General features: G+C 50.9%; 1 protein-coding gene across 3 annotated transcripts in view; it reads right to left on the bottom strand.

The window, feature by feature from the left end:
• BCL9L (BCL9 like) overlaps nucleotides 1–21,691 on the bottom strand; it is a 92,010-nt gene that overhangs the window by 16,794 nt on the left and 53,525 nt on the right. For all 3 annotated transcript variants that reach the window (XM_006120928.4, XM_075909572.1, XM_075909571.1), the window contains exons 2-4: nucleotides 11,548–11,926; nucleotides 7,545–7,667; nucleotides 423–633 (exon numbers count right to left, since the gene is read on the bottom strand). In XM_006120928.4, coding sequence (XP_006120990.2) covers nucleotides 423–633; nucleotides 7,545–7,667; nucleotides 11,548–11,848 — 635 coding nt within the window. In that variant the 5' untranslated portion in view covers nucleotides 11,849–11,926. The remainder of the gene's footprint in view (nucleotides 1–422; nucleotides 634–7,544; nucleotides 7,668–11,547; nucleotides 11,927–21,691) is intronic.

The following is a 21,691-nucleotide window of genomic DNA, read 5'->3' as shown; positions in this document are numbered from 1 at the left end:
CGTGCCACCTCCTGCAATCCGTCCTCCTAGGGACCTTCCAGATCACAACCACTGATCCATCTAACCAGGTATCCTGCCTCTGACAGCAGCCACCGTGTGGCTCAATGTCCTTGCTGTGACCCTTTACTATACAGGTGGCCAAATGCACTTGGTGGCTCATGTTGCAGCTGGTAGCGTCAGGGCACTGCTGGGAGGCAGCTCACATTTAAGACAAAGTCTCTCTCCTAGAAACTGACAAATATGGCAGAAAGAACGGGGGGAAGGAGGGATCATCCTGGGGCAACCCAGGGAGCCTTCAGTCCCCATCTCCTCCAGTACCTGCAGTGCTACCTGCAGCCTCTAGGAGGCAGCTGCACTAGACCAGCCCAAGTGGCTAGAGCAAATGGGGAGGCTTGGGGAGGACACGGGGGTTTACTGCTTACGTGTTAGCAAGGTGCGTGGTGAAGACGTAAACAAACTGGGAAGGCTGCTTTCCAGCACCACCGCCTCCACTCCCCCCAGCATCGGGCCGAAGGCCAGAAGCACTGCCGTGCGGTGCATTGGAAGAACTCGTCTCGTTCAGGCTCGGCAGCGGGTTGGACCCAGGACCAAGCTGTGAGGCTGTGGACATTGCAGGATCTGCTACATTACAGTCTACAGAGGCACAGGAAAGAGCAGCTGTTACCAACAATTAGCATAACACAATCTTCTGGGAAGCAGGGAGCAGCAAGCTAGAGCCAAACAGCTGGACTAAGGGTGGGGTAACAATGGAATGGAGGAAACTAGGGCTGGGATTGTGGGGCCAGCAAGCTGGGAATGAGGGGCACCAGCAGAGCTGCGTGGCCGGGAGCCCAGGGAGTCGGAGAGCCAGGACTGCGTGCGGTGTCAGAGGCGTGTGAGGAAAGGATTCAGCGTCTAGGGCAGCCCAACATGCTACCCTGGATCTGATCCCCATTCCGCAGGGCTTCCCAACCTAGGGGTCGCCATTACATTTCAAAAGGCTCCCCAGGTGGCTCTTCAGGAGCCATTCCCACATTTTTGAATTGCCCTGGGTCACCAAGTCTTCCCGAATTGTCAGAATGGGTCCCCATCTGGAAAAGGTGGAAACACAGGAAAGAAGGGAATCCGCATGTCCTGGGGAGAGAGGTCTCTGGCCTCTTCCTGCCATTCCCCCAGCCTCCAGCAGATGGCAGCACATGACAGAGAATTGTCTGAACCTGGGTGGCTACAGGCTCCTAAGGAGCCGGGTGTGGCTTAGTTCCTCCTCTTCATCTTCCCTTCTGCTGAGTGATTCACCCGACACCTCTAGCCCTTCCCCTCCCAGGACGGTTGCCGGAGCGACAGTCAGTCACCAATACTCCTACTGAATATTAACAGTCGTCGTGCAAATGCAAAGCACGACCTGCTGCTAATTACAGTGACCACCGGACAGCTGGAGGCTGGCTCGCAGGCAGTCGGCATTAGCACGCCCACCTGCACCAAGGCCTCTTGGAGCCAGAGCCACACGCATCCCAGGCCCTGAACTCCCTGGGAGGGCAGAGCTACTGCACCTTCAAGTGAACTAGGAGGTTCTGATACTAAAGGCAGGACAAGGCTGGAATGGGGGCAAGGCCAGGATTGACCCAGAGCTGCTTCTGTGCACTGTCCAAACTGCCCCGGGTCTCTGAGCCAGACTCCCTAGAGACTCCACTGGAAGGGGGATTTGGGCTCTAGCCTGTGTCCAGGGAAGGCTCACCGGGTCTTGGGGCTCACAGTTGACAAAACTCTAACAAACAGGGGCCTCACTAGCTGCTCCCAGACAGCCCCAGAAATAATTAGCACTCCCCTTGCACCTTTCACCTGCAGATCACAAAGCCTTTTGTAAAGGGCAGGGCAGCATTAGCCCTTTCTACTGCGGCACAGAGGAGACGAGACCCAGTGAATCAGTGGCTCAGCCAAGGAGATCCCCCCACAGTCCTGACTTCCAGCCTGGTGCCTGGGCTATACGGCCTGAAATCCAGTGATCTAAAGGAAGGAGCCTTGAATAGCACCTTGCTGTGAGCTCCTGTCTATTGGCCCCACGTGGAATGACACCTGAGAGCAACTCTGCAGCTCCTTGTGTGCCTGCCCATTTTCTTTATGCTGCCTGTAGAGGCACATCAAGGGGGGCACCTGCTCCCGGGCTGGCGATTCAAAAGGCACAGGACTCCCAGCCACTGCCGCTGCAAATTGTTGTTGTAGCTCCAGGTGGTGCTGAACAGTTGGCGGGCGAAGGCTAGCCCTGCAGCCCCTCCCCTCCAATCCAAGCCTGACCCCTTTCTGGAGCGAAGAGCCATGCTTCATACACCTTGTCCAGGGGCCTGGCAAGTCTGTCTGACCCCTGACTGCCTGCCTTGCGCCACACCCAACCGGAGCCCCACACAGCAGAGGGAAGGCTCCTTTCTAGGGCTTTGCCATGTTATGGGCATGCAGAAATGCATATTTCCAACTCTTCCCGTACGACTTCCCGTACCAAACTGGGTGGGGTTGCAACTTCTTTGGAGGATAGGGACATAATTCAAAATGACCTTAGCAAGTTAGAGAAATGGTCAGAGGTAAACAGGATGAGGTTTAATAAAGAGAAATGCAAAGTGCTCCACTTAGGAAGGAACAATCAGTTCCATACATACAAGATGGGAAGCGACTGTCTAGGAAGGAGCATGGCGGAAAGGGATCTAGGGGTCATAGTGGACCACAAGTTGAATATGAGTCAACAGTGTGATGCTGTTGCAAAAAAAGCAAATATGATTCTAGGTTGTATCAACAGGTGTGTTGTAAGCAAAACTCGTGAGGTCATTCTGCCGCTCTACTCTGCACTAGTTAGGCCTCAGCTGGAGTACTGTGTCCAGTTCTGGGCGCCACATTTCAAGAAAGATGTGGAGAAATTGGAAAGGGTACAGAGAAGAGCGACAAGAATGATTAAAGGTTTAGAGAACATGACCTATGAAGCCAGGCTTCATGAACTGGGCTTGTTTAGTTTGGAAAAAAGAAGATTAAGGGGGGACATGATAGCGGTTTTCAAATATCTAAAAGGGTGTCACAAGGAGGAAGGAGAAAATTTGTTCCTCTTGGTTTCTGAGGACAGGACAAGGAGTAATGGGCTTAAAGTGCAGCAGGGGAGGTTTAGATTGGACATTAGGGAAAAATTCCTAACTGTCAGGGTGGTCAAATATTGGAATAAATTGCCAAGGGAGGTGGTGGAATCTCCCTCTCTGGAGATATTTAAGAACAGGTTAGATAGATGGTGTAGACGGAGCTTGGTCCTGCCTTGAAGGCGGGGGGCTGGACTCGATGACCTCTCGAGGTCCCTTCCAGTCCTATTATTCTATGATTCTATGACTTAATGATGGCAGGAAGAGCATGAACATGGAATGGCAGCCCCTTTCCAATGGAGTCTGGAAAGATGACAGTAACGGCCAAATAAGTTCGGAGTTAGTGTGCACTGTGCTGCAACATTGCAAGTGGCTACAACATCCAGCTGTTTTTCTTTACCACCAAAAATACAGGCAGAAGCCCAAGATCAGAAGAGAAAGCTAGTGCACTACTAAGACTTTGGGACCTGCTGTGCTTTGCTGTCTTCACTTTCTCTCTCACCCACATCTCTTCAGAATCTTTGATTCCCTGGCGCTGGACACCCTTGCTGTGGCCTGTTAACTGCATTGTCCCATCCTGCAGAGTTTTGAAGACCCTCCTGGAAATATCCTTAAACCTGAGTCTAGGTTGGCCCAGTGGTCTTGGAACATCCACAAATTCTGCATACAGAATACTACGCCAGCGACTGTATTTAAGAACAGTGATTAGACTTGGCAATTTTGCTTTCTCAGGAACATTGGTTTCTTACTTGACATTTGGAATATGATGAAGACAATGGGTATGGAAGGTGTTTAGCCTATGCTCATGCCCATGTAGGTTGTCCAAGTCTTGCCTCTATCCAGCAGTGTAATCAAAACGCACAGCTGGTAGACCCAAACCTTTATGTGGGCTGATTGGCTGAAGATGATGGCTGCCTTTCCAATGTGCAGGGGCAGACGACAGTTTTGCGGGGCCCCAGGCAGCGTAATTCCATGGCTCCCCCCCTTTGCCACGGCGCATTCGCAGCGGCGCCACGGCGCATGCGCGGGGCTTTCTGAAGCGCAGGGCCCGGGGCAGCCGCGCTGTTCGCCCTACCCTATATCCGCCCCTGCCAACGTGAGAACTGAGCTCATCTACATAGGTTATACAATACAGCTGATCCTAGACAGCAGAGCCTGTGCATAACTTTTAGCAAGATACTAGCTATTAAAATGTCTGTTGCAGTCAACACACTTTTGCCATAACCATTATCCTCTTTAGACCAATGGTTAGTCCAAATTTGCCACAAAGTAGTGCAAAGCTACTGCCAAGTTTTGAAAGATCCTCTTCACTGTATGAGACAAACAGTGCACCATCACCATAAAGTCTACTGTTAGCTCTACCCTGTGCAATATTGAAGTGTTTTCCGTACACTCTCAGTGCTAGATTAGAAAGCATGACAAGGCAGCAGAGAGAAGAATATATTGAAAAGAATTAATGCCAGAACACATCCCTGTTTGATACCACTGCTGATTAGTATCAAACAGTCAGCTTGATCACCATCATATTGGATAAGAACATAACATAAGAACGGCCGTACTGGGTCAGACCAAAGGTCCATCTAGCCCAGTATCCTGTCTGCCGACAGTGGCCAGCGCCAGGTGCCCCAGAGGGGGTGGACCGAAGACAATGACCAAGCAATTTGTCTCCTGCCATCCCTCTCCAGTCTCTGACAGAGGCCAAGGACACAATTTATCCCCTGGCTAATAGCCTTTTATGGACCTAACCTCCATGAAATTATCTAGCTTCTCTTTAAACTCTATTATAGTCCTAGCCTTCACAGCCTCCTCTGGCAAGGAGTTCCACAGGTTGACTACACGCTGTGTGAAGAAGAACTTTCTTTTATTAGTTTTAAACCTGCTACCCATTAACTTCATTTGGTGTCCTCTAGTTCTTCTATTATGTGAACTAATAAATAACTTTTCTTTAAATCACCCTCTCCACACAACTCATGATTTTCTAGACCTCTATCATATCCCCCCTCAGTCTCCTCTTTTCTAAACTGGAAAGTCCCAGTTGCTTTAGCCTCTCTTCATATGGGACCCGTTCCAAACCCCTAATCATTTTAGTTGCCCTTTTCTGAACCCTTTCCAAGGCCAAAATATCTTTTTTGAGGTGAGGAGACCACATCCGTACACAGTATTCAAGATGTGGGCGTACCATAGTTTTATACAGGGGCAGTAAGATATTCTGGGTCTTATTTTCTATCCCTTTCCTAATAATTCCTAGCATCCTATTTGCCTTTTTGACCGCCGCTGCACACTGTGTGGAAGTTTTCAGAGAACTGTCCACGATAACTCCAAGACCTCCTTCGTGATTTGTCGTAGCCAATTTAGCCCCCATCATACTGTACGTGTAGTTGGGGTTATTTTTCCCGATGTGCATTACTTTACACTTACCCACATTAAATTTCATTTGCCATTTTGTTGCCCAATCACTGAGTTTGGTGAGATCTTTTTGAAGTTCTTCACAGTCTGCTTCTGTCTTGACTATCCTAAACAGCTTAGTATCATCCGCAAACTTTACTACCTCACTGCTTACCCCCTTATCCAGATCATGAATAAGTTGAACAGGATTGGTCCCAGGACTGACCCTTGGCAGCCTTCATGTCACTGTGGAAAGACTGAACCAGACTGACGAGGGCCAGAGGGGCAACAAATTCTCTTGCAATTGGAAAAGACCCATTGGGCTTACCAGGTCTTTGCAAGATCTATGAAAACCACGTAGAGAGGTTGTCCTTGATCTTAACACGTCTCTTATAGCTGCTTTAATGAAGGCTATGTGGATAATTGATCTGCAGGCTTGGAAGATACAGTGACTCTCTGAATATACACATCAGAGAGACCTGTACCTTACCAGCAATTCTAAGGAGAGATTCCTCTGTAATTTTTGCAATCACTTCATTCTCCTTTGATTTTATAGAACATTATGATGCCAGTATAGTTCATGTCTTGAAACGCAATACCCTCCTTTCCTCCACCAGGCAAACAAGACATTAGGCAGATGTTTAAGTCATATTCCCATACTTCAGTTGGAATTCCTTTTCCTGTAGCCTGTCCTGGTGCTAGGGTGGTGATTGCCTTTTGAAGCTCATGTATAGATGGTTCTATATCAAACTCTTTGACAGTTTGAAACCTGGGGATTGCATATGTGTTACTTAAGAAAGAGTGGTTTCATGTGACCAGAGCTTGTGATACTGCATCTGTTGACAATGTCGTCTCCACTAAGAGCTCTGAGTGGGGCAGGCTTCCTGGCTGCTTTCTTGACTCCATCATCCACTGTGACCTCTGTTCTTGAAGGACATTTTTACCTTTTCTCAGAGAAAGCGCCAGTACAATTGAGCATATTTCTTTGCTGTTTCTTCCAATGTTCTCTTGGCCATGCTGAGATTAACTCATTTCAGGAGAGCGTTTCCTGTTGTAGTGGATATATGGCATGCATTTCGCTTCAATAACTGAAAGTATACTTCAGTGCATGTGGAAAACCAGTCTATATGCTGTACAGTACTTTTACCGAAAGATGAGGTTGCAGGTATATAGGGATGGAGAAGACAATGCAAGTCCCTTCTGTCAAATTGGGAGCCTGGGTCATTCAGGAGGTGGAGAGGTGTTCATAGCTATAAGTGTCCTGAGTTTTAAGAAATGCCAACCACTGTGAATACTGATCTATGAAAATTTGCTCTTACTTTAGGGACAATTTCTCTGAATCACAAACTGATAGCTTCACACATTTAATGACATTACTATGTTACACTCACTGTAAACAGAATTTAAATACAACTCTGGAAGCAAATGGACAGATCTAGGGAAAGATTTTTTCCCAGCAGCTAGGGAACTTGACTATTGATCCTAGTTATTAGGAAAGCCATTGGCAGGATGAAGAGAGGTGAGAAAGTGAAGGACGGGCCCAAGTGGACCTGATGGCAGCTGCCTAAAAATATTTTCACTTCCACAGTTTGAAAATAGTTGAATTCAAGATGCCACAAAACAAAGGATCCATGTGGGAGGCATTATCTGCAGCACAGTGCTCATGGAACAGAACGAACTCTGTGCATGCTCACTGGTCTGCAAAACAGCCCTGAAACCAAGTTAGCACTAGCCATGCACAACAGCCCGGCACAGCCAGTCCGCCTGTTGTGGGGTCAGAAGGGGAATGTCCCCATGGAGATGGGTCCAAGAGGGCTGAGGGACTGATGCAGTCCCATATCTTCCTCCCTCACAACGCACGCGCGCACACACACACACACACACACACACACACACACGCGCAGGACAATATCACAACCCTGCTGCTTCAACACATGCCTCCCCAAGTGACCTGTGAAACCAGCAGATATTTCTTCTGGGAGCCATTGCTACCTTCTCTGCTGGACTCCAGGACAGGAATCAGATGTGCAGTGATCTTGGGGCTGTGTGGGGAGGGGGTACTGTACTCACTGTGTGTGCTGCTGATGGGTTTGTCGTCCTCCTCGCTGTCTGGGCCTGAGCACCATTCGTCCCCGCTGTATGGCTGTTTCCTCTCCAGCACACACCGACGCTTGCTGCGAGGAGCCACCTCACCTGCAATGAGACAGAACCGTCGGAAAGCAGGAAGTGCCACCGCACAGCTATGGACAGCGTTGGCTGGGGCTCTGTCCCTCCTCTCCTGGCACACAGCGTTGTGATAACAAAGCCAGCCAGGGGGAGTCCAATGCACAGAAGGGCAAACATACAGCAGTTCAGCTGTCCATGCCAGGCCTCACCCTGGCCCTGACAATCGGCCTGGCTGCTCCCTGCACTAAACCACAGCGACCTCACCTAGCATGGAGCCATGTCGACTCCAGCCCAACAGCAGAAGTGACCTACTGTGGGTCAGAGGCCCTGCTACCCCCAAAGTGCAGGGCTGACACTGAGCCTCCCTCCTGCAGTGCACAACTTGGAAGCAGCCTGTCCATCTCCGGCCCGAGAGCAGTGGCTGAACTGCAACGTGCCTGCAGCAAGGATCTGCTTGTGCCGTAGTCAATAGTCCCCCTGCTACCACAGCTTTGCAAGGAGGCATGTAGCAGTCAGAGGCCAGGTGGGAGCCCTGCTGCCAGGACCCCTGCTCTACACAGCCATTCCTCGCACTGGGGGCGGGATCACGGCCTGGGCTGGGCCCAAACTGCTGCCACAGAACAATTTACAACACCAAGAGATCGTCGGTCAGGGAGCCCCAGCACCGTCCTGGAGCTGCGGGAGGCAGAGCGGCTGCTGGGGCGCTGGATGGGAGAGCCCAGCCGTCTCCGCCATTTACCAGAGCACAGTCTGGCACAACAGATGGACGGGAGGCTCAGCAGAAGCTTGTCAACTCCCATCTCCTTGCTGACTGCAGCAGGATTGGTCCCAACAGGACCCTCCCATCCCCCAGAGGTTTGCCCTGAGTAGCTGAAATGCACCAAGCAATGAGGCTCCTGCTCTCCTTTTGGGAGACAACTCCCCAGGCAGCCAGCTCTCCTGGCATCCTGCCCACATGTGCCCCTCTCAGTTTCAGCCAAGATCCTCTCCCGCCCTGCATGGGCCTCATACTCCCAGCTGGGCACAACGAGCTCTCTCCCTGGCCATCCGGGCCTCAGTGCTTAGACTCCCCCCAGAATCTTGAATCCAGAACTGGGAATCATGACCAGGGATGCGCAAGGTTAACTGGTAAGCAGCACCCATAGTGGTAACGCTTACCAATTCCAGTTAACCAGTAACTGGCGGAGGCTGGGGCAGTTCCCTGCCTGCTGCAGGCAGGGGATGCTCCAGCCCCGCAGGCGGCTTGCTGAGGACAGGGGCTGCTCCAGCTGGGCTGCAGTGGTCCCCCGCATGGATCCCACTTAGTCAGTTACCCAGTTAAACGTTAGGTTAATCTGACCTTGAACTGATCGATCGAGATTTTACATCTCTACTGTGGACTGGCAGGGAGAAATGCACCACTGGTTTTCATGCATCTCTTCCTGCCTCCAGAACAGAAGCCAAATGGCAACTGGTGCCAATCTGAACAGAAATAAAGGGGGAAGGGAGCCAGGGACACAACTGAGGCAGCTCAGGTAGGCCAGTGCAACAAGCACATGCTGCACTGGGGCAGGGACGTCGCTTTTGCCCCAGAGATAGCTTCCCACCCCCTGGAGTCAATGGTCTCACATCAAGGCAGTAGAGCAGTGTGTCACCCTCCCAGGGCTTTGTCATGTTCACAACCTGGCTGTCCCACCCCACCACCACCAGAGCCCTGGTGTGGCCACACTGGGTCAGACCAAGTCCATCTAGTCCAGCATCCTGTAATCCGACAATAGCACAGCCAGGTGCTTCTGAGAGAATGACCGGAACAGGCAATTAATAAAAGAGCCATCCCCTGTTGTCCAGTCTCAGCTTCTGGCAGTCAGAGGGCATGGGACACCCAGAGCCTGCGGTGGTCACTGTGACAATCTTGGCTAATAGTCACCTTTGGAGAGATTCTCCATAAACTTATCTAATTCTTTTTTTTAATCCAGTTACAGCTACCCTGGCAATAACTTCCACAGGCACCCAGGACAATCCTCACCACCCAGCATGCACGAGGAAAGGGTAACCTACAGCAGGGATTAACACTGACAACCCAGCATCAATGTTTTGGGGCGTAGCCTTGAATTCACATCAGCCCAGCCACAGCACGTGACTGGGAAAGAGAATGCTGCACAGATCTTTGCTAGTGAATTTCCTCATCAACTACCTCAGAGAAGGAGACTCAGGCGGCATCTCTATAAACACAAGCAGCTTGGAATAAGAGATACTTTATTATTCTTTGAAAGGAATCCATATATCCAAATGCTGCTTGGCTCTTGCTGTGAGCAAGGGAAGGCTTTGGCACTAAGCCCAAGGCCGTGGGATAGAGGTTTCCAAGAGTGAAAATGGAAGGGAAGTTTAGGACTATTTGTGGGATTGGTGCCATAATACCCTGCAATTTTAAGACACCTGTCACCTAAGGATCTCAAAGCACTTTTCAAGACGGGTATTGTCCCCATTTCACAGAGGGATGTACTGAGGCTCGGAGACAGGGGAAAAAAAGATTTGCCTAAAGTCACACAGATGTCAATGTCGGAGCTGGAAAGAACCCAGGAGTGGTGTCTTTCAGTCCTCTGCTGTAACCCCCAAGACAGCACATGCTCATTGAGCCTCTTGGTCAGGCCAGAGTCAAGGTATAATCTCTAGCAGAACTGGGAAGCCAAAGAACTTCCACAGAAGATCCAGACATTCAAGAGTGAGTTAGTTTAATAATTCACCTGTTAAACTCACTGCTACAGTATAATGAGCCAGAAGCACAGTTGGATTCAATAAAGGATTGAACATTTACATGGATAACAAGAACACTCCCATCCCATTAGCCAGGGCTATGAACTATCACATTCCAGGGCATTAGCCAACCTCCTGTGTCACTAAGGAAGAAACCTTCTCTATTTGCAGGTCAGAGCCCATAACAGTGCTTCCTGAAGCTTGCTTTGGAGCAGCTAGCACTGGCCAGGGACAAGACACTGGGCTAGGTGCATCTTGGTCTGAGCCAGCCTGCCAGATTCTATATTCCTACAGAAGCCTGAAGAGGTCTTGGATCGTGAAACATGCTGGCTTGTGGGTCAGGGCAGCAGCGCTACTCTGAGAACAGCAGCTCCAGGCTACCAGGTGTGAAGATGGCCCCTAAGAGGAACCAAAGATACTGCCTGGGGTTCTCACTTCACAACACTCTGGCAAAACGCCCACACATCTGTTGTCGCAATGCCACACATGAGCGCTCTGTAGGCCCCAACAAGGCTATGGGAAGCTGTTAAGAACAGGGAAGCCAATGGGCAGGAAATGATGACTCTGCACTTTTCCAGAAACCACGGGATTGAACTCAGAAGCCATCCAGTGTAAACACCACCACTAGTTCTCCAGCCAGTGACCTTCACACCAACTCCCTCCAACCATAGCTGGGCAGAAACACGACAGCTGTGAGGGCCCCCCAGAGAGTCAGATCTTTGGCAATAGCAATTAGACAATGAATAAAATCAGCCGCAGTTCTGGGTTTGGAATCTGCACTAGCAGGGGATTTTCACCACAACACCTGATGAGCAGCTGCAGCTCACTAGGGCCCCAGAAGCTAGAAAACCAGAGCTCACAAGAACAGGTAGGTTGTCTGGCGTGATGCTGCCACCCAGCGCAATCCAAGCATTTCCCGGCAGAAGCGCTGTGAACAGTAGTGTAGGAACACAAGCCATGAGTGAGCTCTTGGTTACTCTAGTCCAGCACCTCCTGCTGGGAGAAGGCAACCCAGCGGGGCAGGAGCACAGGCTGAGTGGGGAAGCCCACACTTGGTCCAGCAGGGGCACTGCAGGGTCACAGGGTGCAGGAAAGGCTTAGATGCTCCATATCCAGTTCCCACTAGGATGCAGGGGGCAGAGAAGCGTTGCCAAGGCAGGGTTTTGAGCCTCACCTTTTAGTTCCGTGTCCAGGGAGGGGGTGCTGGCTTCCTGCTGCTCTCCCGAGTCCACCGAGATGCTTCGTTCCCGTTTCACTTTGCCCTTCAAGGACCCAAAGTTTGGGACAGCGTTCTGGCTGTTCTTCAGTCCAGAGTTGCCAGGAGAAATCTGATTGGCTTTGCTGCCATGATTTCCCGCCCCCACGCCCTTAGAGCCCAGGCTGCAGGTGGCTCCTTGACTCACATTATGATGCTGGGACTGGGTGCCGCTGTTACCTGTCTTTCCATGATTGGTCAGTTTATTGTCAGGGTGCATTTGATTGGCTAAAACTTCTCACAGCGACAGTGAAGGGAGCTCCAAGTCCCTGCTGCTGCTTCCCTTTGGTCAAACTGCCTGCAATAAATAAATAAATAAAATCAAATAATTTTAAAAAATCAACAAGTAAAATCCCCGTGCCCCACGTCTCCCCTCAGAGCGCGCATGGGCCTTCCCAGAAGCCATCCTGGGCGCCTACGACCCAAGTGCCTCCTCCCCTTCCTCCATCAAAGGCACTTGCACCCCTCGTGCCTGTCCCCAACCCCTGCTGAAGGGACTGCAATCTCACCTACCACTATTAGCACAGCCCTGCGTACATGCAAGGTTTGTACACACATCCAGTCTATAACCACGTCTGTGGATATTCACAGATTTGTGGGGCTCCAACTATTAGCAAAGTCCACAACGCCCAGTTCAGTAGTCCTGGCACACTCAACATCACTAGGAATGAACAACTGGGGGAAACCGAACACAATGTGCTACATTCTGGGTCAACCATGACCTCACCTCTCCACTCTAAAAAAAGAAAAGTAAACTTTGCAAGGCCTTTCTGCTGGGAATAACGGGATTCACACCACAACGCTTTCTAAGTTGCATTCAGGAGACCCTTGTGACTTCAGTGTATTCACAGGTCTCCTGTGCCAGCCTGGGCGTGCAGCAGAGACTAGGTGCCACAGGGTCTCGCTGCAGCTGTCGTGCACCACAGCAAGTTCCCCATGGTTCCCGGTGCATTTAGGAGCAGCAGCGGCTGCACAGCAGGGACTGGGAGCAGTGCTCCCAGTTTTCATTAATTTTGCCATTCACAGTGGATGTGGGAACACATCCATTGCAAATGATGAGGGTTTCCTGTACTTACATGCTACATCAGGGGCCTAGAAGAAAACAGCTTTCATGGTGCTGCATATCTGGCTGTGGGGAACTTCAAGGTGGATGCCTCAAGGAATCCATTTTGAAGCACTTGGAAGAGGGAAAAGTGATCAAGAACAGTCAGCATGGATTCACGAAGGGCAAGTTGTACCTGACCAATCGGACTAGCTTCTATGATGAGGTAACCGGCTCTGTGGATATGGGTAAGTCAGTGGATGAGATATACCTTGACTTTAGCAAGGCTTTTGATACGGTCTCCCACAATATTCTTGCCAACAAGTTAAGGGAATACGGACTGGATAAATGGACTGTAAGATGGATAGAAAGCTGGCTAGACTGTCGGGCCCAGCGGGTAGTGATCAACGGCTCGATGTCAGGTTGGCAGTCAGTTTCTAGCAGAGTGTCCTGTTCTTGGACCTGTTTTGTTCAACATCTTTATTAATGACCTCGCTGAGGGGATGGATTGCACCCTCAGCAAGATCACAGTTGACAATAAGCTAGGCGGAGAGGTAGATAAGCTGGAGGGCAGGGATAGGGTCCAGAGTGACTTGGACAGATTAGAGGATTGGGCCAAAAGAAATCTGATGAGGTTCAACAAGGACAAGTGCAGAGTCCTGCACTTGGAACGGAGAATCCCAAGCATGGTTACAGGCTGAGGACTGAATGGCTAAGTAGCAGATCTGCAGATAAGGACCTGGGGGTTACAGTGGATGAGAAGCTGGATGAGTCAACAGTGTCCCTTGTAGCCAAGAAGGCTAATGGCATATTAGGTTGCATTAGGAGGAGCACTGCCAGCAGATCTAGAGAAGTGATTATTCCACTTTATTTGGCTCAGGTGAGGCCACATCCGGAATATTGTGTACAGTTCTGGGCCACCTCCCCCCCATAGAAACAATGTGGAAGTATTGGAGAGGGTCCAGCAGAAGGCGACCAAAACAATTAGGGGGCTGGAGGGCATGACCTATGAGGAGAGACTAAGGGATTTGGGTTTGTTTAGTCGGCAGAAGAGGAGAGTGAGGGGGCATTTGATAGCAGCCTTCAACTTCCTGAGGCTGCTCTCAGTGGTGGAAGAACAAGGAGCAATGGGCTCAAGTTGCAGTGGGGGAGGTCCAGGTTGGATATTAGGAAAACTATTTCCCTAGGCGGGTGGGGAAGCTCTGGGATGGGTTCCCTAGAGAGGTGGTGGAGTCTCCATCCCTAGAGGTGTTTAAGTCTCGGCTTGACAAAGCCCTTGCCGGGTTGATTTAGTTGGGATTGGTCCTGCCTAGAGCAGGGGGCTGGACTTGATGACTCCTGAGGTCTCTGCCAGCTCTATGGTTCTATTCTATGATTCTAGGATAGAACCAGATTTGTCAAAGGCAAAAATCAGGCCCTGACCACTTGAGCTAAAGGAGAATTCTCCTTAGCTGGAAGCAGCATAAGACCTATGACACACAGGAAAACAATTCCACCAAAAAAAATATGCAGGCATGCCACAGAATCCTTGGGCTGGAAGAGACCTCGGGAGTCGAGTCCAGCCCCCTGCCCAAAGCAGGACCAACCTAAATCATCCCAGCCGGGGCTTTGTCAAGCTGGGACTTAAAAACCTCTAGGGATGGAGATTCCTCCCCCTCGCTAGGGAACCCATCCCAGCGCTTCAATGTGTATATATTAGAGATGTCAAAATGTGTGTAACCACTGAGAATTTCAGCGCTAATACCGTTACGCACAGGCAGCCAGTGCACACCTGGAGTTGTATCAGAGGCAGCTGCATGGGGTGATGGGTGCTCCCTCAGAGCTGGACGGGGAGCTGTGTGTAGCCATTTGGGGAACCCATAAGCTCATGCTTACATGTTTACATGGCTACACTCTTTCATCTTCAGTATATACACACAAACTACTTCAATGTGGTATGAATAAAATGGTGCTATTTTCACTCAAGGGTTGTCCTCTCTTGAATGGAAGGACACCCAGCATAATTTTTCCATGCTTTCAGACATATGTGGACAAAGTGGAGAAAATCCAAAGGAGAATAATGAACATTATTAAAGGTCTAGAAACTATGCCCACAAAGACCAAAAAAAAAAAAAAAAAGTTCGTTTGGTCTGGAAAAAACACGACTGGGAGGGAGGCATGATTATAGCTCACAAGTAGATAAAAGGTTGTTATAAGGGGCAAGGTGATAAAACTGTCCTCCTTGGCCACTGAGGACAGGCCAAGAGGAGGTGGGTTTAAATTGCCCCAAGGGACATTTAGATTGGGCATCAGGAAAAGCTTCCTGTCAGGGTAGTTAAGCACTGGGACAAGTTACCTAGGGAGGTGTGCAATCTCCGGCTTTAACATCTTAGAAACCGCCAGACAAACACCTTTCAGGGATGTTCTAGATAAGGAATGTAAAATCCTGGTTAACCAGGTCACATTAGGTTGACCTAATGTTTAACCAGTTGACTAAGTGGGATCCTGTCTGGGGACCAGACTGGCTGGCAGCTCCCAGTCCTGCACTGGGGCTTGGCTGGGACTGCCACTGGCTCCGGGTTCCCAGCCCCTGCTTGCAATGGACCCGGACTCCCTTGACAAAACTCGCTTTAGCAGGGAGTACTAATCCCAGTGAGGCTCCGCAGCCGTCCCAGAGCTAACGCAGTACCACAAAGGGAGAAGAGGAAACGGCAAGTGCACTTGGAGTCACTAGGCCAGAGTCAGGCAGAGCAGCGTCTGCTCCTGACAAACCACCAGCCGTGCAAGATGGCTCCTGCACTTGAGAAAGGAACAGGGCAAATTGTATCCCAACCCTCCATCCTATGCCAGGACTTCCAGAGACACCCCCTGTCTTTCTGTAATGTGGGCTCCAAAGATAGACACTCCCCTTCACTCCATTTCAATCTTGGGGGGGGGGGGGGGGGGCGCGCTCCAGCCAGCTGCTTGTGGAAGCTGCTGTGTTGTTCTCTGCTTGTTCATTCCGTTGAACACACGATCCTGCAGCTACCACCCTGCCCACAGAAGAAGCCCCCTCCTGGACACGGGCAAAGAGATCACCTACCACTCCATATCCAGGCCACCAGCCCTGCCAGGGCTCTGCTGCAGGATGCGGGGCTGCCCATATGCTGCACACAGCTATTTCTGCCACCCAGGGGCCAGAAGCACTGGGCACCAACCCAACCCCCAGGACTCTAAATAGAACAGAATCAGCTCAGCATATGCCCTTTCTGACCAGCTCAGAGCGGATCTGGGGACACACAAGGGGGACAAGCCAAGACCCTCTCCATGCAGCAGGATCTGTGCTGTCCAAGAGACTGCAACAGCCTCAGGGTCAGGTCAGCCAAGACGAACTCAGACAACCTCCCACCAGTTCCCCACATGACCCCTGGCAAGTTCCTTCATAGTGTTGTGCCTCAGTTTCACCTGATGGCGAGGGAGGTGCCATGACCCCACATTTTACAGCTGGGGAAAGACCAAGCCAGACAGGCCACGGGACACAGCAGACACCCTGCAAGTGCAGCGCTGCCACACAGCCTGCCCAGGCATTTCTAGTTAGTGAAGTGGGGTCCCTCCTGCATCAGTTGGCCTTGCACTGCTTCCTAACTAGCCAGTCATCAGCCACTCCCTCCTCCTCATCCTCACACACCTCGCAGAGGGCTCTGCCTTAGCCTAGAGGAAGATGGTGAGCCACAGCGCTGATTAATTCTCACAGCACATAAGGGAGTCGCTAGCCCTTTAAGTGTCAGCCAGTCTCGCTTGCTTGCTCGCTCTCTCTAGGGACCTATTAATAGCAGCTGGAAAGATCACATCACTCTCTAGATATTTATACCCCTCATTCCACACCAGGAGAGATTTATGTCAGTGCTGCTGTCCCAGCGCCTGGCCAATTGCTCGAGCTAACTGCTTGCAGGGGGAGGGGAGCAGAACAGGGAAGGAGACACTGGGAGGATGAGCGAAGAGGAGGAGAAGGTCCATATGGTGCGAACTGCAGCATTAAGCACACAGGCTGCCCGCAGGGAGCCTTCAGTCCCTGTGGAAGTGGCTGTTACTGCCAGACGGCATTCCAGAAAGCAAGCCCTGCAGCTGGTGGCCTGCAGCCTTTGCCGGCTGCTGGGAGAGCCCAGAGAAGCCAACAGTCTCTGCAGCACACTGCACTGCAGCCCTGAGGGTCACATGCTTGACTTGAGACCGGGGCTCTGCTGGCAGGCAGAGAGATGCCACCATCCTTCTTGCCAGTAGCCATTCCCTTAAAGCAGTGGTCCCCAACCTTTTGAGGCTGTCGGGCGCCAGGGGGCGTGGCCGTTCGCCTGCCGGGCGCCAGGGGGCGGGGACACTTGCGCGCCCGGGGGCGGCCCCCCCCATAGCCGCATGCCCGGGGCCCCCCATAGCCGCGCGCCCGGGGCCGGCGCTCCCCCCGCAAGCGCCGTGCCATGTGCCCGGGGCCAGGCCAGCCCCGAGCTCCTGGCGGGCGCATGCAAATGCCCCCGCGGGCACCGTGTTGGGGACCACAGCCTTAGAGAGTCGAAGTGCTTGAGACGTACCAGCCAGGCAGGCCGGAGAGCTCCTTGAGACAAGACAGCCTCTCAAGGGGAATTCAGACTGGGACGTTCTCTCATAGAAGCCCCAGCGCTTGGAACATCCATAGTCCATGGGTGACAAAACCAGCGAACAGATTAACTTGGTTACTATGGATCCTGTGGGAGCCAGGGCAGCCAGCTCAAAGGCACAGCTTACTACAGCAATGCTCATGGTTCCCCCTTCAGTCATTAACTCTCTGGCTGCCCCTTTGAGCTGCACAGCACGAGGACAGAGCACTCGTGTCTCGGTAGGAGTTAGCTGTCCAAGTGCAGGCGAAAGGACAAAGGAGGATAGAGCCACGCACCAAGAGCTCAGCAATACAGCACAAGTACGTCAGCGCCATATCCAAAGGCCACTGAACGCCAACAAGAGCTAAGAGACCCCGTCCCCAAAGACACATGGCCTAACACTCACAAGGCGGAGTCCTCTCTATGGATAGGAAGTGCCTTTTACTGTTCCCCATTGCAAGGTATTCTCCAAAGCAGAGTCCTGCTTGCTCCCGGCCCATCTCCGTTCTAGGGCAATTGGCAAAGCCCCTTTCAGGCCATGCCTTGACTTGGACAATAGGTCACATTTAAAATCAAGTCACTTAAACACGTTAAAATTAGTCTAGACTAGGATCCAGCCACTGTGGGGGACCTAGTAACCACTACAGCCAGCGAGCTGCTGCCATTTGCCTAGCCAAGCCATGGCCGAGAAAGATTCCTCTTCAGAGCAGGCCTTTGCCTCAGTTCTCGCACCCTTAGAATCGGGTGAGTTATCACCATGCCCCTGAGCCACAGTCCAGGCAGCCACACGACGCTCTCTGGTGCGGTCTCAATCCTGACCAACAGCCCTCTACAAAGTCCACCCCTGGGCTCGCCATACCCAACTGTCAGCGCCCCTCCATACAAATCCATAGCCCCGTTATTTCAGCCTATGGCTGCTCCTATTCCCAACACTGCCAACCCCCAATCCAGACTCAACCCCCTGCCAAGGTTCCCTAGTCAAGGTCTAACTAAGGCTTTGTCTACACTGACAAGTTGTGTCGAGGAAAACGTGCCTTTTGCCAACAAAGCTGCAAGAACGTTCAAATAGCTACACAACTTTTATCAGGGAAAACATCCATTTTCATTGACAAAAACTGCCAGCTCTCAATTAAAACCTTCTTTGCACCCCACATGCACTCGAGATCAACAGACCGTGCCTCCCTGGGGTACCCCCGTCAGCCACAGACTAGGGATGTTAGATAAAAGTTTATTTTAGTAATCATGTAGTTGCAAAAAAAATATTGGTTACATGGTTACTAAAAAGCTCCCTGGAGGCAAGGCTGGGAGCCAACGCACTCCCAGCCACTGTCACCCCCTGCTTCTGCCTCTGCATTAGAGACAAGAGCCAGTCCATAAGATGAGCCGGTTTAAAAGTCAGTTCCCCACACAGACTGGCTCCCACCTGATACAGAGGCAGCAGCACGGGGCAGCAGCAGCAGCACAGGGCAGCAGGAGGACTCGAGCTTCCTGGGGACAAAGGGTATGTCTAAACTGTATCCCTGTTTTGAAAGAGGGATGTAAATTAAACAGATCAAAATGGCAAATGAAGCTGAGATTTGACTTTCCTGTGCTTCATTTGCATAATGGCGGCCGCGCAGTCTTTGGAAAAATGGCTTGGCACAGACAGACAGACCTTCTCTACTGACACTGCATCCAAACCATTGTAAGACACGGAAACTGACCGCACAGCAGCCCTGGTTCCCTTCCAAACCTCCTAGAGCTTGGACTGTGTGCTTGGAGGGGACCTCTCGGCGGTGTTGGGCAGAGGAGTTTTCTTCCCCTTCCAGTGATGTCAAGATGATCTCCCTGCATGCACAAGGTGCTCACGACAGTTAACTGAGCGTGCAAGAGAAGGGCGGGATCCATTCTTTTCTTGCTGCAGACGTTGGAGTGCACAGCAGAGAATGGCAGTTGGAAAAAAGGCACGAAAGGATGCCTGGAGCCCCTGAACAAAGCTGTGCCTGACGGAGCCTTTTGCACGGTCCCAAGATGTTCCACACTCTGCTATGTGGTCCCACAACACCTAGCAGCAGATGGTGTTGCCAGGCTCTGTGGGACAGATACAACGCATTGCTCCTGCTATCAACAGGGGAGCTAAAAACGTGGACACAATCTGTCAACAGAAGGAGCAAGCTTGAATACGCTTGAACAACTTTGTTTTGGTGACTTCTGGGTGTCGCCATTAGGTTTGGCAAAACTGGTAATGTAGACACCCTGTAAGCCTGGCCTCCCTTAGCTTGTGAGATCCAACAAGATTGCAGGCAGAAGTGACTGCCTACAAGTTTTTACAGTGACTTCAACAGCTGCAACTGTTGCATCCTGTTGAAGATACATAAAGAGATAAGCTGCTTCCGCCATCAGTGTCTCTCCCCCATCTGTGAGGTGAAGGGATAGATAAGAAGCTTCAAGAAACTGGACTCCGACAGACATGTCAAACATTCAGGCCATGGAAGATCCACTGGGAAGTGTCCACATGGATCCAGGGTGACAAATGACAAACATATATACTTGGGAAGGACACATCAAAGAACAAGGCTGCACAGAAATGTGGCTCCCTTGACAATTAGTGACAAGACAGGGCAGAAGCCTTACCCTTGCCCAGCAGCTCTACAGACAGCAGCAGCTTTTGATTCCTAGTAGTTAAAGCAAGGAGCCAGAACCCCTGACCAGCGCTTCCCCGAAGAGCTGTGCGCTTCTGCAGCCACTTGGAAGAGATTTCAGTGCTGCCCAGCTGATTGGCAGAGCTCCCACAGCTAGGTTTTGGGTTTCTACTGGTGGTGCACATGCCTCAGTATGCATAACAATTTATTCTGCACTTAGATGGAAAAAATCCTCACATGGATGGAAAAGATGAGAGGGAACATTGCTCCTGGGTTTTAGGCCCTGCTCTGCCACTGTCTCATTGAGTGACATTGGCAAAGACACTTCACCTCAGTGTCCTCATCAGCAAGATGGAGATAATAATCTAGTGCAGTGAGGGGTAAGAGACGCTTCATAAGTGTCTCTACAGCCTTTTGAGATGCTAAATGCAAAACACTGCAGGCAAGTATCTGGTGCTGTGCACAGTCAACAAGCCGCAGACTTAAATCAAAGACCTTTAAACAAGGAGGAAAAAAAGATTGTTTCAATAAGTCTCTTGCCGTCTCAGTCTGATTGACGGAGGGGGAGGAAACTCCGGGCCGAGGCGTGAACCTGACACACACTCAGCCCCAGAATTGCTAGCTGATATTTCAAGAAACTTGAAATCCTGGTGTGTTCTCGGAGGCGTTTCTAGTGAATCATGCTCCTGCTGAAAAGATGATAGCACACAGAGTCCTGATGCAGCCACAAGAACGCAGAGGCTCCCCCATCCCTCACCCCGCCTCCAGAAGGAGCAGGGAAGTCACCCAGCAGCCAATCCGCCTGCCCTGCTAGCTCCACATTTCAGTGCAGACTGACACCACTGCAGTGCAATCCTTCAGTCACACCAGCCAGCCAAGGGGAGCGTGCAGTGCCCTCACAGAGCAGCAGAGAGCAAGGAAACAGGGAAAACCTAAATCCAAACAATTAGAGAATGAGGTAGACTGACCACATCAGTGACACCTCCCTGCTTGTCAGCAAGGAAACACTTGGTGAAGTGCTCAGGCCAGAGTAAATCTGAAATTACATGGGCACAGGTGAAACCAGACACGGGCTCTCTCTGTGCTGTGCTGTCATGCCCCACAGAATGCAAATGTCCAATGAGCACACATACGTGGAGATGGGGCATGACAAAGAAATGCAACAAGCAAAAAATATTCATCCCGGCCCTTCTCCTCCAGCTAGTCCATTTGGTAACAAAGACAGGTTCCTGCCATAAATACCCACTCTCTCACATGCCACTAACCCGCCCCCACCATGCCAGAAGCGGCCCTGATCTGAAGTATCTCATGGACAGCCCCAAACCTTCAACCAGGAAGTCGTCACTTTGAAATGAGGAGCCAGGACAGAGCCATTGTTTCCTAAAGAAAGCCCATAAGGCACCCTTCACGGATCAGCAAAATGAATGACTCTGAAGTGTTCCTAGAAGACAGCAGGATCCCCTGCCTATCCCGATCTCCCCAGAGAGTTGCTAGGACTGGCCAATAACATTTTGTATGAAAAATCCTACAGAGGCTAAGAGCAGAGATGATTGGAACAATCTCTGCCGTGTAGCTGTGTTGAAATAGCTCTTTTTTGGGCACCAAATGTCTTTTATTAAGTCAGACTTACTGATTTCACCAAAGTTTACAATAGAAATGTTTCTGAGGTCCAAGGCTCTCTGGTCACCAGAGAGGCAGAAACTAACCACAACTGAAACTTGAGCTTTTTGATCCAAAAACTGCTGCTCTGAAAAAAATTCTTCTGATGAAAACATTTAAAATGTTTTGCTTCCATTCCAAAGTGGAACAAAAAC

The sequence above is a fragment of the Pelodiscus sinensis genome, chromosome 26, assembly GCF_049634645.1.
Source record: "Pelodiscus sinensis isolate JC-2024 chromosome 26, ASM4963464v1, whole genome shotgun sequence".
Taxonomy (NCBI): domain Eukaryota; kingdom Metazoa; phylum Chordata; order Testudines; family Trionychidae; genus Pelodiscus; species Pelodiscus sinensis.
This window is presented reverse-complemented; position numbering and strand designations above follow the sequence as displayed.